The sequence below is a fragment of the Macaca mulatta genome, chromosome 5 (genome assembly GCF_049350105.2).
Source record: "Macaca mulatta isolate MMU2019108-1 chromosome 5, T2T-MMU8v2.0, whole genome shotgun sequence".
NCBI classification, from domain to species: domain Eukaryota; kingdom Metazoa; phylum Chordata; class Mammalia; order Primates; family Cercopithecidae; genus Macaca; species Macaca mulatta.
This window is the reverse complement of record NC_133410.1, coordinates 7,290,799-7,308,021: the sequence shown is the minus strand read 5'-3', so window position 1 is coordinate 7,308,021 and position 17,223 is coordinate 7,290,799. Positions and strand designations below refer to the sequence as shown.

General features: G+C 46.1%; 1 protein-coding gene across 7 annotated transcripts in view; it reads left to right on the top strand.

Moving 5' to 3' along the window:
• The window catches only part of EVC (EvC ciliary complex subunit 1), a 92,929-nt gene that overhangs the window by 12,331 nt on the left and 63,375 nt on the right, over positions 1-17,223 (top strand). For all 7 annotated transcript variants that reach the window (XM_078003150.1, XM_015137932.3, XM_078003148.1 and 4 more), the window contains 4 exons: positions 4,369-4,452; positions 6,510-6,742; positions 8,418-8,502; positions 16,762-16,860. In XM_078003150.1, the coding sequence (XP_077859276.1) occupies positions 4,369-4,452; positions 6,510-6,742; positions 8,418-8,502; positions 16,762-16,860 (501 nt within the window). The remainder of the gene's footprint in view (positions 1-4,368; positions 4,453-6,509; positions 6,743-8,417; positions 8,503-16,761; positions 16,861-17,223) is intronic.

Genomic DNA, 17,223 nt, shown 5'->3' with positions numbered 1-17,223 from the left:
TTGCCCAGGCTGGAGTACAGTGATGCGATCTCAGCTCCCTGCAACCTCCGCCTCCTGGATTCAAGCGATTCTCCTGCCTCAGCCTCCTGAGTACCTGGGATTACAGGTGTGCGCCACCACACCCAGCTAATTTTTGTGTTTTTAGTAGAGACAGGGTTTCACCATGTTGGTCAGGCTGGTCTTGAACTCCTGATCTCATCATCTGCCCACCTTGGCCTCCCAAAGTGCTGGGATTACAGGTGCGAGCCACTGCGCCCGGCCCTTTCCTTTTCATAATTAGGTTTTTGTTTTGTATTCCCCTCTTGAAGGTAAACTCCTGGGAAGCAGGGATTTTGCTTTTCTCTCATGGTCACTCTTTTCTTTGTCCTTTCTTTTCTCACCTGTTTGTAGGAAGTTTAAAAATGCATTGCTTTTGAATCTTTCCCTTGAGCAAATGTGTCTCCCCTGGATAGTCAGCCAGGGCTGCTGTCCTGGGTGTGACCTGTGAGGTCACAGGGACCACGCTCAGATACGCCCCCTCTTGGCTGGTGGACTCTGCTGTCACTGTCTTGAAATTCTTAATCATTATTACATAAGAATCCTCATTTTCGTTTTGCAGTGGACCCTGCAAATTAGTCCTGAGTTCAGCCTTTTCCATCTTCCTGCCATTCCTTGTTCACTGACAAAACTTCAAGCAGAAAGTGGGCCAGAATGCAGGGCATTGAGAGCAGGCCAGGCTCTGTACCCTCAGGTCAGAGGGAGGCCAGGAAGGGTTTTAAGAGGTGCATCGATGGAAATTCATGCTTAAAAAGACCATTCGGGCCGGGCGCGGTGGCTCACGCCTGTAATCCCAGCACTTTGGGAGGCCGAGGCCGGCAGATCACGAGGTCAGGAGATTGAAACCATCTTGGCCAACATGGTGAAACTCTGTCTCTACTAAAATACAAAAAGTTAGCCAGGCGTGGTGGCGGGCGCCTGTAGTCCCGGCTACTTGGGAGGCTGAGGCAGGAGAATGGCGTGAACCCAGGAGGCGGAGGTTGCAGTGATCCCAGATTGTGCCACTGCACTGCAGCCTGGGCGATGGAGTCTCAAAAAAAAAAAAAAAACAAAACATTTGATTCCCACGTGAAGAATGAATTGGAAGGTGTTAACCTCTGATCCTCAGTTCGCAGCACCATAAGGTGGGCGTGATAATAATAGTCCCCACCTTCCCAAGCTGACTCATGTGTGTAATTAAATGGGCAAACATGCATAAGGTGGCTGGACACGGTAGACCCTCAATACATGGATGAGGAGCTGGTTAGGTAGTGATTGCAGCCCTTCAGGGTAAATACGCTGGAGGCATAGGCCAGGGCCATGGATTACAGAGAGATTTAGGAGGTTAAGTTGATGGGATTGATTGGTGGTTGGTTGGATGTGGGGACTTGGGATATGGGAGTGTGCGGTGCCTCAGTATCTGATGTAGGTTCCTGAACACGGTGAAGCCAAGCCCAGGGACCTTCTCTACGAACCCCCACTTCCTTTTAAACTTCATGGCACTTACTCTTGCTGTTATTCGCATCATGTTGACAGAGCCAGCTTGGCATCGGCTAAAGAGGGCGGACCTGGGGCCAGCAAAGCTGAGTTCAGATCCCGGTTCTAGCGATGATTAGCTGTGTGGCCTTGGGTATGTGGCTTCACCTCTCTGTGACTCATTTCCTCTGTCTGGAAGTGGAGACAGTGACCTCTGTGGCAGGGTCCTTGGAAGCTTAGGGAGGTAGCGTATGTTGGTGGTCTTCCCTGTTAGTTTTTTTGTTTTTTACTTCTTAAAACCTTTTCTTCAACTTTTTTTAAGTTCTGGGGTACATGTGCAGGATGTGCATGTTTGTTACATAGGTAAACGTGTGCCATAATGGTTTGCTGCACAGATCATCCCATCACCTAGGTGTTAAGCCCAGCATGCACTAGCTATTATCCCTGACTGTCTCCCTCTCCTCACCCCCTCACAGGCCCCAGTGTGTGTTGTTCCCCTGACCCAGTGTGTCTATGTGTTCTCACTGTCCAGCTTCTACTTATAAGTGAGAACATGCGGTGTTTGATTTTCTGTTCCTGTGTTAGTTTGCTGAGGATAATGGCTTCCAGCTCCATCTATGCCCCTGCAAAGGACATGATCTTGTTCCTTTTTATGACTGCATAGTATTCCATAGTGTATATGTGCCACATTTTCTTTACCCAGTCTATCATGGATAGGCTTTTGGGTTGATCCCATGTCTTTGCTATTGTGAATAGTGCTGCAGTGAACATACACGTGCATGTATCTTTATAATAGAATGATTTCTATTCCTTTGGGTAGATACCCAATAATGGGATTGCTGAGACAAATGGCATTTTTGCTTCTGTGTCTTTGAGGAATTGCCATACTGTCTTCCACAATGGTTGAACTAATTTACACTCCCACCAACAGTGTAAAAGTTTTCCTTTTTTCCGTAGCCTCACCAGCATCTGTTGTTTCTTGACTTTTTAATAATTGCCATTCTGACTGGCATGAGATGGTATCTCATTGTGGTTTTGATTTATATTTCTCTAATGATCAGCCATGTTGAGCTTTTTTTCATGTTTGTCAGCCGCATGAATGTTTTCTTTTGAGAAGTGTCTGTTCATGTTCTTTGCCCACTTTTTAATGGGGTTGTTTTATTCTTGTAAATTTGTTTAAGTTCCTTATAGACTCTGGATATTAGACCCTTGTCAGATGGATATATTGCAAAAATGTTTTCCACTTCTGTAGATTGTCTTTCACTCTGATGATAGTTTCTTTTGCTGTGCAGAAGCTCTTTAATTCGATCGCATTTGTCAGTTTTTGCTTTTGTTGCGATTGCTTTTGGTGCTTTTGTCATGAAATCTTTGCCTGTGCCTGTGTCCTGAATGGTATTGCCTAGATTTTCTTGTAGGGTTTTTATAATTTTGGATTTTACATTTAAGTCTTTAATCCATCTTGAATTAATTTTGTATAAGGTATAATGAAGGGTCTTCCCCCATTCTTGTCACCCAAGTCTTTTCGTGAGTTGTAAGGTACAGAGAAACGACAAGAACAGGAGCCCCTGGTGTGGAGTGTCCCTCTCGTGTTGCTCACAGGGCATCACAGTGCAGCTCTTCCTGGAGATACATCTAGGCCACAGTTCTGGCTCAGTGGAGGCTGTGTCAACACCCCAAATTAGGAGCAAGTGACCAATCCTTCTGTGTTTCCCACAATAGGGTGTCTTATTCCAAGGTGAACTTTGTGATTGAAAATCGGTCATTGGTGATGGAGCTCACTCTTCAAGATGTGGTTGAGAAGCACTGGAATTGACGCAGATGCAGTTTTCTTCCGTCGGTGTGTTCAGAATTGCCCAGTAGAGATTTCTCATGGTCTGCAGTGCCAGGCTCCAGGCTTGCCTGTCTGCTTATCTTCATTCACTATCTGGTTGTTTCCAAAGCATTGATTCAGCACTGACTTTACAAAGTGCAGGGCTGGGGTGGGGATGACCCAACAGGAGAGAGATGCAGAGGATGTGGGGATATAGGGCAGGCCATGGATAAGTCCATCCAGCTTCTTATTAATGCGTCAGGAGAGGTGATTGCTGAGCAGGATTTGACAGTGGTTTTTGTGCTACTATGCACAGTGGCCCACTGATGAGTTGCTTCTCTATTCTAGTGACTCAGCAGGATGCTTTGTGTACGTGGTCCTCGAGGGCAGATACTCTGCTGGTTTACTATCTGGCAAGACTGAGGTTCGGAGAAGTTAGAAGACTTGCCCAACCACTTCCTTTTGTTTAAGGGTCTAATCCCAACTCTTGTGTGAATATGACTGCATGTGCTTATACCCCTGGCAATGCTAAAATTATTTTGTATGTTTGCTTTTTCTAATTCCTTAGGAGACTCTCTTGTTAATTATTCTCAAGTTATTCAAATCTTTATTTCTTCCAAAGCTGAAGAATTGTAATTAAATGAACATTGTGCCATTCTCTTTTGATAGCATTTGTCTGTTCATCCATCTGTCCATATACCCACCTATTTTTTTATCTACCCATCTATCTCTCTACCTTTTCATTCACCGATCCGTCTGTCTGTCCATCCTTCCATCCAACCACCCATCTATTCTTCTGTCTACCTATCCATCCATCCACCCATCTATCCATCTGCCCACCCACCCATTCATTCACCCATCTATCCATCTATCCGTCCATCTGTTTGTCCACCCATCCATTCATTTTCCTTCTGGCAAGGAAGAGCTAACATGAATCTAAATATACCTATCATCGTCCCTTTCTGAGGCTGCTATTACAAATGGGATGTGGCATTTTGGAAAAACTTGACAACTTACCCTTCATTTTACAGAAAGTTTCCCACACCATTTGTGTCTTTCTCTCCCAGGAATGTGAGCCGCCTTCCAACAGCAATATCACAGCATTCGCCCTGAAGGCCAAAGTCATCTACCCCATCAATCAGAAGTTCCGGGTGAGAGTCCTGAGCTCCATCGTAGAAAGCCAGTTACTCCCTCATGTGCCAGAGATTGGGAGGAAAGTGGGGGGATTCACTGTGCAATGTTTGTTCCTGTTTGAGGGTTTTATGGCAAGTTGTTTTAATAGGGATAGCTTTGAGGCTTTGTAATGGAGCAAAACTTAGGGTTAATCTGTCTTACAGCAGTGTTATCAGGAACAGGACATGCCCATGGTAACCACGGTAAGGAAGTTTCATGGTTCCTCGTATCCCCAGGGACACGAGGTGACAGCACAGTAGGACAGCTCCCTCTCTGCCTTTTTAACACTAATACAAACACTGATACCGACTCAGTTCTGAGCGCTAATCCTCATTCACAGAGCCCTGGACTAATGCCAGCAACTGGCACTTACTGAACACTTACGTGCATTGGGCCAGTGTCGTGCTCAGTATTTGTCATGCATTAGGCAGTTCAACTTGGTGTTATGCCTATCAGGTAAATAATATTGTCTCCACTTTACACATAAGGAAACTGAGGCCCAGAGTGGCTAGTGACCTGAGGTCATGTGACAGGAAGTGGCAGAGCCTGAGTCAGACCCCAACACTTGGCTATGGTTACACCTTCCATGGCGCTTCCAGGAGTCCTCAGCCTGGGAGGTGCTTTGTGCAAAAAAGTTTCCTAGTGAAATAAGTTTGGGCTTGCCTTCTCGGTGGTCAGGATGACGAGCTCTGGAGTCACAGCGACTCAGTCCTAACCCCATCTCAGCCATTCACTGTGTGGTGCTTCCTGACTTCTCCTGCCTCAGTCTCTTTATCTGTGAAATGGGGATGTTGGTGCTCCTGCCTTGCCCAGTTGTTTTGTGTTACACAGGATAACATACATAAGAGCTCAGAACAGCACCCAACATCTAAGCACTCAGAACATGTTAGGATCTTTCAATTATTATTTGCTTTTGAAGACAGCCAAAGCCTGTTGAAGGTTCTGAGAATTCCTGCACCAAAGGAATATGTCACCTTGTTTAACACAGGCTTTCCCGAACTAATATTTCTATGGAACCTTTGTGGTGAGCAGTAACTGGCTCATGGAACTATTCCCTGGAACCCACATTGGGAACCACGTCCTTCACATGGTTGAAGGGTGGGACGGGTGGTGGATAAAGGGCATTTCTGCATCCTCTGGGTAGGCCCTGCATGGGCCCTGGGGATCACGCTGTGGTCAGCAGAGCGTCAGCCCCACGCTGGAGGCCCTCACTGCCTGGGTGGATCAGAATACACTGAGAATGCAGGACAGTACGTGATGAAATAGGCAAGAGGCAGATGCCCAGGGACCTGTGGAGCCTGTACGGCGTCTGAAATCCATACCTGGAGGGAGGGACACTTCCACCCAGCAAACAACAAATGGGGGGTGTTTCAGGCAGGGGGACCAAAGTCTGGAAAGGCCCAGAATTATGAAGTGACCGGGAGCGTATAAGCCAGAGCCACTTCAGTGTGGCTTGGGCCACCAGAGGTGGAGGCTGACATTTGCTGGGCCCTCTAGCCGTGCCAGGCCCCAGGCTGTGACCCCCTGTGGGCCTGGTGTGCATGGTGCTCCAGCTTCTTGATTAGGAGCGTGGAGCCCGTTGGTGGGCAGGGGACAGGAGGGTGACTCCTGCTCTGTGCAGGCAAAGCACAGGTGGTTGGCAGGATTCATGGAGGGAGCAGGCCAGGGGGTCAGACAGCAGCGAGAGAACTGGGTCAGGGCAAGCACTGGCTGTGGAGGAAGTCAGAGTTGGCAGCTGGGAGGAGGGTGCAGCTGGGTGTCCGGGGAACAGATCCAGGTTGGCAGTTTAGGAGGAGCCTGGTGCAGAGGGGCTGACCTCATGAGGACAAGTGAACTGTGATTCGGGCCTTTGGGATGTGGGTGTGGCAGAACCTGGGATGGAAGCTCTGTGGTATCTGCTGGCACCCTGGCCAGTCTCCTCCAGCCAGGCCTTCCTGTGAGCGGCTAGCATGAGTCACTGGTAGAATTATGAATACTAGATCAAATCCCTGAGGCATCACATGGAATGAGTGTGACTTTCCTACTGCCACCCCAGCCTCTGGCCGATGGCTCCTCCAACCCGTCTCTGCATGAAAACTTAAAGCAGGCTGTTTTGCCGCACCAGCCGGTAGAGGCCTCCCCTTCCAGCAGCCTGGGGAGCCTGAGCCAGGGTGAGAAGGACGACTGCAGCTCCTCATCCAGCGTCCACTCGGCCACCAGCGATGACAGGTTTCTCAGCCGCACCTTCCTCCGGGTGAACGCCTTCCCCGAGGTGCTGGCTTGTGAGAGGTAAGGAGAGGGGGCGATGGAGGATGAGGCTTCCGGTCCTCTTGGAGTGGGCCAGGGAGTCACATCATTGTCAGAGGAGGAAACAGAGGCCCGGAGAGGTTCAGTGACTCTGCCAGGGACACACAGTGACCCAGCGTCACCGTCGGAGCCCCAGATGCATTTGTCACTTCCTGTGCTGTGTTGCCCAACACTGGAGTTATGGAGTCAGGCCTGATCCCCGGGGAGAGATGACAAGGAGGCCTCATTTAATCACTGGCATGCCCTTAGCTGCTGGTGAAGTTGATTAAGTGGGCAGAGTGCTAATCACTTTACAGGGATTGATGATCTCATGAGGATTTTGCCCAGTGAGGGGGAGCCTGGGACAGGTTCAGCAATCAATAAGTATTAATCAGTGAACGAATGAATTTCTTTTAATACCCCTGTGAAGTTTGTACTGTCATTTCCCCCAGTCCACAAAGAATAAAGGGAAACGCAGAGAGGTTGCGTGACTTGCTGGTCACACAGCGGTTAGTGACGGAGCCAGGTTTGATCCAGCCCAGAACAGGGCTCTGCACATGGTAGGGGCTCGAGAAACTCAGGCTGGCAGGTTCACACACCAGGCCTCAGGCCTCTCTCTGCTCCACAATTCCGTGAATCCAAGGTGTGGGATGAGCCAGGGCACGGCCTCTGCTCAGGGCTGCTGCAAAAAGACTGGGCTCAGCGCCTTGAGCCTGAAAGTGGCCCAGGCAGAAGGGACTTCATTGAAGAGGGGCCTTCTTGGATTGGCCAGGCCTGGCTTAGAACGGCTTTCTTTCGGCATTTGGACTTAGAGGATTTGAAATGGTTTGGGTGGGAGAGTCATCATTTAAAATGTATTTGCCTGAAGGGAAAAAAGGTCAAAGACTTTTACACTCTGCCGTGTATCTGCCCCCGCTGACCCTCTGATGGTCACTTGATTTCTCTGATTCTCTCTTCCCTGAGTCAGTTTCTGCATCTGTAAAATGGGCATGAGTATGTCTCCGCTAAGGCACTGAGGAAAGATGACATGTGATGATAGACATGAAAATGCTTGAGGTTGGGCACCGTGGCTCACGCCTGTAATCCCAACATTTGGGAGGCCAAGGTGGGTGGATTGCTTGAGCTCAGGAGTTCAAGAACAGCCTAGGCAACATAGTGAGACCCCCTCTCTAAAATAAAATACAAAAATCAACGGGGTATGGTGGCACACGCCTGTAGTCCTGGCTACTCAGGAGGCTGAGGAGGGAGGATTGCTTGAGCCCAGGAGGTGGAGGCTGCAGTGAGCTGTGATTGTACCGCTGCACTCCAGCCTGGGAGACAGAGCAAAACCCTGTTTCTGAAAAGATAAGTAAATAAAATGTTTTTTAGAAAATACTCAAAGGAGGAAACGTCATTTTTATTTCTCTCCCTTCTCTCTCTCCTTTGGTTTTCTCTTGGAAGCCCCAGGCAGCTATGTCTCTGACACCAGCTGTTCTCTTCCGGCCGTTAGTGGGTTTCAAATAGCTCATTAGATCCCTTCTTATAAACCTGGAGTAAGTGTAAGGACCTCAGTGTGCTGCAGAATGAGAGTCTGAGGCAGGGTGTGCTGTGGCTTGCACTGATTAGGGACATGCCAATATCCTGACTCATCATTTCTGATACCCTGAAAGTCTTTTCCGATTCTCATTTTATTTTGCAGCATAGACATCGACCTATGTATCTACAGCCTTCACTTAAAAGACCTGCTGCATTTGGACACAGCACTGAGGCAGGAAAAGCACATGGTAGGTGGAGATGTTCGCATTCCCGCCTTTTCACGGGGACAGGAGCTGGGCACAGGGCCTCTGGGTACAGTGAGTCCCAGGTACCCTTGAGAGGCAGACGTCAGTGGAAACGGAGCCGCTGCGAGGTGGGGAAGGCAGCGCTGTCAGGCATCCAGACACACAATGGAAAAGCACTTCATGCCTGTTGGTGGGGCATGGCCTTGACTTTAACCAGAGCTGTAGGGGCCTCAGCAGAAAGATGCGTCCTCCTCCCGGGGTACCACCTCCTGCTGCAGATAGAGATAAGAGATATTTAAAAGAGAATAATATTTTTAAAGGAATGATAATTATGATAAGAATATTTATGAACATGAATTTTCTTGAGTCTTGCTATGTGCTAGGTCCCAGGAGTATCACCCTTAAACCTCAGCACAACCCAGAGGGGCGGGTGTCATTATCATGTCCACTCTGCAGGTGAGAAAACTGTGGCACAGGGTGGATGACTTACCCAAAGTGATAAAGCTGCAGGGGTGGCGCTGAGATGAGACGTTCAGTACCTTTTTGTGGGGCCACGTGTTCTCTTGACTGAATGAACGAGAACTCAGAACTGTGGATGTGGGGAAAACATTAGTCTCTGCCAGGTGCACCTGGCCTCTTATTGCATCAACTGTAGACCTGAGCTATGGGAAACCAGAGAGACGAGTCCCAGTGTAGCTGCAGAACCCTGGTGGGTGTATTCAGGCATCAAGACAACAGCGGTTAAAAATAAGTGTTATTTCTCCATAAGGCACATTCTCTGAATTACTGATTGAGGGATGAGACCCTGCAGAGAGAAGGCAGATGAGAGAAAGGGGACAGCTAGGAACAGAGGTGGACAGACACACAGATATGTCTACAGGGCACTCTTACAAACTGGAGAAGGGCAAGAATGTCACATTGGAGGCGAGGTGTGGTGGCTCACGACTGTAATCTCAGGCTTTGGGAGGCTGAGGTGGGAGGATTGCTTAAGCCCAGGAATTTGAGAACAGCCTGGGCAACATGGCAAAACCGTATCTCTGCCAAAAACACAAACAAACAAACACATAGCCTGCTGCAGTGGTGCATGCCTGTAGTCCCAACTACTCAGGAGGCTGAGGTGAGAGGAATACTTGAGTCCAGGAGATGGAGGCTGCAGTGAACTGTGATCACACCTCTGCACTCTGACCTGGGTGACACAGCGAGATCCTGTCTCAAAAAACAAAAACAGAACAAGAATAGCACACTGGGGATGTGCCTGAAAGAAACTTGGGCTCTGTGTAAGCAGGACTGACTGGCCTCATAAACGGGTGCCAATGTTTGAAACCGTAAATATGCTAGAATTCAAGAAATAGAGCATGGCCCTTCATCCCCTCTACCCCCAGCCCCATGGAGGTCCCTGGATGGGGGCCACCAGGCAGCCTGTGTCTGCAGCCTGCCTCAGTGAGCTACACCCGGCCCTGGCTGTTTTCTCCAAGGCTCCATGCTCCCTGGGAGGACCAGTTGTTTCTGGGCTCAGAGCCTGTCCAGTTGGCGAGCAGAGTAGTCCTGGCCAGCCTCGCCCCACAGCCAGCGAGTGACCACAGGGAGCAGCCTGCAGTCCTGGAGGGAGTGTTCACCATCACTCACCATCCAGCACAGGGGCACGGCCTCTGCACACTGCCAGGCACGGTGTCAGACACCAGGGGCGGCCTCTGCCTTTGTGGAGCCCACTCTCTGGGGCAGTGGGGAGGGCGGTAAACAGAGGTCACAAAATAAACAGTGGCAGGCAGCATAACAAAGGCCTGTGACAAAGCACCATGTGAATGTGAAGGGGGCACCTGAGGGAGTGTAGAGCTGGGGAGATGGTCAGGCTTCCCTGCGGGGAGTCTCATGGGCGGAAACCCAGGGAGGTTCCAGGAACACTGGATTAAGGGAGAGAGACCTGGGCTCTAGTCCACGCTTTGACAACTAGGAGCTGTTTGGGTAAGTTGCTTCACCTCTCTGGGCCACTTTAGGAAAGGCTTAAAGAAAACATCCTTTCAACTATTGCTATATGGAGTTACTGGGAAGTCAAGCTCTCCCACTTTGAGAGGGTTCTGTGGGTAGAACCCTGGGCTCCATGTCACAGCTGTGTGACTGGCATGGTCACAGCAGCGATTATTCTGCATGTACACTCTGGTAGGCTCGGTGCTTTAAATCTTCTTTAAAGGTTTACATTGCCACTTCACTAACAAGGAACCTGAGGCTCAGAGAGGTTAAGTCACTTGTCCAAGGTCACACAGCTGGTGATGGCAGAATCAGACCTGGACAAGGTCTGAGTGCAAGGCCCCTGCATGCCCAGGTGTAGCCCTGCACCCTGCACGTCAAAGGTGCTCAGGAGAAATGTGTTGCACGTGTGATTGGCACCGCCCTGGGAGAGCTGCTTCCCAGCACAGTCCTTCCTGCTGTGAGGAGCACAACTCTATTGTCGAGTGCTGGGACTGTAAGAACCTGAGGAGCCGCTGGGAGCTGTGCTGCCTGGAGACCTAAAGCTCTATATCCCTGGGAGAGATGAGCTGGGGTTCAGAAATTATTCAGACCACATGAGGCCCTCATGCATCCCAGAAACTTGGAGCTCCCTGGCTGGCCCTGAGGAGGAAGAAACTGGCTCTGGGTTTGTCCAAGAGGCAGGAGAAGCTGGAGTGTAACCTCTATAAAAAGAGTGGCCAGGATGAGAACAGATTGGGGGACACCAGTACTAGGGGGTTCTCATGGTGCTGGAATATTACTTTGATTGTGGCTGCGTTTATGTGAATCTATACATGGGGTAAAATTGCATAGAACACACACATACACACGCACACACATGCACACACGTAAATGTGCATAAAGATGGGTGAAAACTGAATAAGGCCTGTAGACAGCGGTATTCAACCAGTGGCAGTTTCCCAGTTTTGATACTGCACCATGGTGACATCAGAACCACTCCTGGGGGAGGAGCACACGGCACTTGGTGCAGACACACCTGGCGTTATTGCATTTCACTTAATTGTGCTTCAGAGATGCTGCAAATTTTTTTTTCTTTTTTTTTTTACAAATTGAAGGTTTTTGGCAACTCTGCATCCAGCAAGTCTATTGGCTCCATTTTTCCAACAGCACATGCTCACTTCATGTCTTTGTGTGACATTTTGTAATTCTTGCAATATTTCAAACTTTTTCATGATTATTGTATGTGTTATGGTGATCTGTGATCAGTGACCTTTGACGTTATGATCGTAATTGTTTGAGGACACCACAAACTGCATCTGTATGAGACAACGAACTTAATAAATGTTCTGTGTGTTCTGACTGCTCCACCAACTGGCTATTCCCTCTCCTTGGGCCTCCCTATTCCCTGAGACACATTAATATTGAAATTAGGCCAGTTAGTAACGCTGCAATGGCCTCTAGGTGTTTGAGTGAAAGAGAGTTGCATGTCTCTCACTTTTAAGTCAAAAGCTAGAAATTATGAAGCATAGTGAGGAAGGTAGCTCAAAGCTGAGATAGGCTGAGAGCTGGGCTGCTTATACCACATAGCCGAGTTGTGAATGCAAAGAAAAAGTTCTTGAAGGAAATTGAAAGTGCCGCTCCAGTGAACGCACAAATGATAAGGAAGCAAAACAGCCTTATTGCTGATATGGAGAAAGTCTGAGTGGTCTGCATAGAAGATCAAACCAGACACAACATCCCTTTAAGCCAAAGCCTAATCCAGAGCAAGACCCTAACTCTCTTCAATTCTGTGAATGCTGAGAGAGGTGAGGAAGCTGCAGAAGAAAAATTTGAAGCCAGCAGAGCATGAGGTTTAAAGAAAGAAGCTGTCTCCAGAACAAATAAAAGTGCAAGGTGAAGCAGCAGCAAGTGCTGATGGAGAAGCTTCAGCAAGTTACCCAGAAGATCTAGTGAAGATCATTGAGGAAGGTGGCTGCCCTAAATAACAGATTTTCAACATGTATGAAATAGCACAATGTGGTCATGGAAGAAGATGCCATCTAAGACTTTGATAGCTAAAGAGGAGAAGTCAGCACCTGGCTTCAAAGCTTCAAAGAACAGGCTGACGCTCTTGTTAGGGGCTAATTCAGGAGATGACTTTAAGTTGAAGCCAGTGCTCATGCACCACTCTGAAAATCCTAGGGCCCTTAAGGGTTATGCTAAGTCTACTCTGCCTGTGCTCTATAAATGGGGCAACAAAGCCTGGATCACAACACAGCTGTTTATAGCATGATTTAAGCCTACTGTTGACACCTACTGCCCAGAGAACAAAATTCTCTTCAAAATGTTACTGGTCATTTTCAAAACCCCTGGCCACCCAAGAGCGCTGATGAAGATGTACAAGGAAGTTAATGTCATTTTCATGCCTGCTAACAACATTCATTCTGAGCCCATTGATCAAAGAGTCATTTCAACTTTCAAGTCTTATTATTTAAGAAATACGTTTCTTAAGGCTGTAACTGCCATAGATGGTGATTCCTCTGAAGGATTTGAACAGTATAAATTGAAAACCTTCTAGAAAGGATTCACCATTCTAGATACCACTGAGAATATTCATGATTCATAGGAGGAGGTCAAAATATCAACATGAACAAGAGTTTGGAAGAGGTTGATTTCAATCCTCATGAATGACTTTGAGGGGATTCAAGACTTCAGTGGAGGAAGTCTTTGCAAATGTGGAAATAGCAAGAAAACTAGGATTAGAAGTGGAGCCTGAAGATGGGACTGAGCTGCTGCAATCTCATGATGAAACATGAATGGATGAGGAGCTGCTTCTGATTGATGAGCAACAAAAGTGAGGTTTCTAGAGAAGGAATCTGCTTCTGGTGAAGATGCTGTGAACGTTGTTGACATGACAATGGATTTAGCATATTATATAAACTTATTTGGTAAAGCAGCTGCAGGGTTTGAGAGGATTGACTCCAAGTTTTAAAGTTCTACTGTGGGCAAATTGCTATCGAATAGCATGGCATGCTGCAGAGAAATCTTTTGTGAAAGGAAGAGTCAGTTGATGTGGCCAACTTCAGAGTTGTCTTATTTTAAGAAACTGCCACAGCCACCCTAACCTTCAGCAGCCACTACCCTCATAAGTCAGCAGTCATCAGCATTGAGACAAGACCCTCCACCAGCTAAAAGATTACAACTTTTTTTTTTTTTTTTTTTTTTGAGATGGAGACCTCAGCTCACTGCAACCTCTGCCTCCTGGGTTCAAGCGATTCTGCCATCTCAGCCTCCTGAGCAGCTGGCACTACAGGCCTGCGCCACCACACCCAGCCAATTTTTGCATTTTTAGTAGAGACGGGGTTTCACCATGTTGGCCAGCATGGGTCTCGATCTCTTGACCTCGTGATCTGCCTGCCTCCACCTCCCAAAGTCCTGGGATTACAGGTATGAGCCACCACACCCAGCCCAACAACTTTTTTTAAATAATCATCTTAGGCTTAGATGATCATTAGCATTTTTTAGGAGGAAGGTATTTTTAAAATTAAGGTATGTACATTTTTTAGACATACTGCTATTGTACTCTTAGACTACAGTATAGTGTAAACATAGCTTTTATATGCACTGGAAAACCCAAAAATGTGTGTGACTTGCTTTATTGTGATATTCACCTTACTGAGGTGGCCTGAAATCAATCCTACAATATCTCCATGGTATGCTTATATTATTTTTGTACCTTCATTTGAGTCTGTAACTATGTCAGAGTTGGCACTATGGAAAGGGAGAGGATGAGGGCTGTAAACATTACTGATTCATTTGGGGTCAGGAAGAAAGTAGATTCAAAACTAACATCTTGCAAAAATAATGTTATTATATCTTACACTATATCAATCTTCAGTGGGTAGAAAGCCACTTTCTTCTTAGAGCTCATTGTCATTGGCAAATACAGTGAAGGTTGGTGGGCAGAGTTCTGGGTTCGAATCTCAACTCTATCGCGTGTGGCTGTGTGGCAGGAGGCAAGTGGCCCCTGCAAGTTGCTGGGCATTTTCTCATCCGCAAAATGGGGAAGATGGTACCAACCTCCCCGCATGCCATGGAGATGAAGTGATAGTATATATAATACGTACATTAGGCTGGCACAGAAGAGTGATTAACAAGCCTTAACCCATTAAAAGAAGGATCAAAAACTGTGGCCCTTGAGCCAAATCTGGCCATGCCCCTTCTTTTCCATATTGCCTGTGCGCCTGTGTGGCATATGCCTCAACTGCAGAACTGAGTAGTTGCAAAAGAGATCATATGGCCTGCAAAGCCAAAAAAAATTTGCTGTGTCACCCTTTACTGAAAAAGTGTGCTAAACCCTGCATTTAAAAATGCCTTACCAGGCTGGGTGCAGTGGCTCATGCCTGTAATCCCAGCACTTTGGGAGGCAGAGGCAGGCAGGTTGCATGAGCTCAGGAGTTCGAGACCAGCCCAGGCAAGACGGAGAAACCCCGTCTCAAAAAAAGAAAAAAAAAAAAAAAAACAACAAAGCCTTACCAGTTCATAAAAGAAAAAGAAAATGCCTTACCATACAATTATATCTAAATGACCTTTGACAAAGAGGCAAAAGCACTTCAATGGAGGAATGATGAGCTTTTCAATAAATGGTACTGGAGTAATTGGACATCCATAAACAATAAAAACGACAAAAGAACCTCAACCTAAACTTCACACCTTATACAAAATTTAGCTCAAAAGGGATCACACACTTAAATGTAAACAATAAACTATAAATCTTTTAGAAAAAATATTGCCAGGCATGGTTGGTTCACACCTATAATCCTAGCACTTTGGGAGGCTGAGGTGGGTGGATCACTTGAGGTCAGGAGTTCAAGATCAGCCTGGCCAATGTGGTGAAACCCCATCTCTACTAAAAATACAGAAATTAGCCAGGTGTGGTGGCACATGCTTGTAATCCCAGCTACTCCGGAAGCTGAGGTGGGGGAATCGCTTGAACCCGGGAGGTGAAGATTGCAGTGAGCCAAGATTACACCACTGCACTCCAGCCTAGGCGACAGAGTGATACTCCATCTCAAAAAAAAAAAAAAAAAAAAAAAGAAAGAAAAAGAAAAAGAAAAAATGATGTAAGAGAAAATCTCCAGGATTTAGACCTAGGCAAAGAGTTTTCAGACTTGACACCAAAAGTATGACACACAAAAGGAAAAATTAACTGGAATTCATTAAAATTAAAAACTTTTGCTTTGCAAAAGACCTCGATAAGAAGATGAGAAGACAAGCTACAGAGTGAGAGAAAACGTTTGCAAAACAGATGTCCACCAAAGGACTAGTACCTAGACCAGATAAGGAAATTTCCAAACTCAGCTGAAGACAGGAAGCAATCCAGTTAGAAAATGGGAAGGACATAAACAGATACTTCACCAAAAAGGATATATAGGTGGTAAGTAAACACATTAAAAAGGTGTTCAATGTCATTAAGCCAGCATGAAAATCCAAGTTGAACTCACAATAAGATATCACTACACACTCATCAAAATGGCTAAAATAAAAAATAGTGACAACACCAAATTCCAGCAAAGATGTCGGGAAACTGGATCACTCATACATTGCTGATGGAAATATAAAATGGTACCTGCAGCCATACTGGAAAACGTTTTGGCAATTTCTTATCAAACTTAAATTGTAATTACCAGAAGACCCAGCAATTGCACTTGTGGGCATTTAGCTCAGAGAAATGACAACTTACATTCACACAAATGTTCACAGCAGCATTGTTCATAATAGCCCCAAACTGGAAATAATCCAGATGTCTTAACAAGGGTGAATAGATCAAGAAATTGTGGATACAGGCCCCTGTTTACTTTCCTGGGTATCCCTACTTATGGGAGGGTCCTTCCTGGTTTAAAGGACGTCTTCATCCATTGAAACAGGAGACTGACGTGGATAACTTTGCATTTCCAGTTCCATACAACTATCCCCCTGATTCTTCCTTCAAAGAAGCATACCCTCCTTTGCTTTTTATATTTGCTTCACACATGGAAATGGGGATGTGGAGGGCCTTGCACAGAATAAGCACCTAATATTTGTTGAATACATGCATGAGGAAGAAATGAAGCTTTTTAAGGAAGCTTCATGAAAATGTAATCCATTATGGGCCACTGTCATAATTTATAATCTGAGATCCTTTCCTTCAGCAAAAAACATGTGTGAAGAGAGGGTGAAAGAGAAGAAAAGAAGGAGAGAGCCAGTGAGGGAGGGAGGAAGAGACAATAGAAAGCAAAAGACAAAAATACCATTGGTTAAACTTTTCTTTCGTTATCTTTCCTTTCTTGGCAATAGATGTTTATTCAGATTTTTAAAATGTGCCTCCTTGACCTTCTTCCTAAAAAGAAGTCAGATGATGAATTATACCAGAAGATCCTTTCAAAACAGGAAAATGTAAGTCTTCAACCTATGTTTCAAGGTAACTTAAAAATAGTTTATTATAATATATACAACTTATGATACAAAAGTATTTTTCTTTTATGTATAAAATAGCTTATTACAATATATACTTTTTAATACAGTATAGTGAAATATAAAAGTATGTATACAAATATTTTGAAAAGTGTATTATTAAAATCTGGAATGCTATTTACAACGAAGAAAAGAATATTGGTCATATCTACTAGTCAAAGGCGGTCACTGTTAATTTTTTTTCAGCATAAGTGTGGGATATTTTTAAAGACATAATTTGTTTATTGGTTATAGCTATGTATACTACTTTGTATTCTATTCTCAGTCTTTTATGGAAAGTTTATT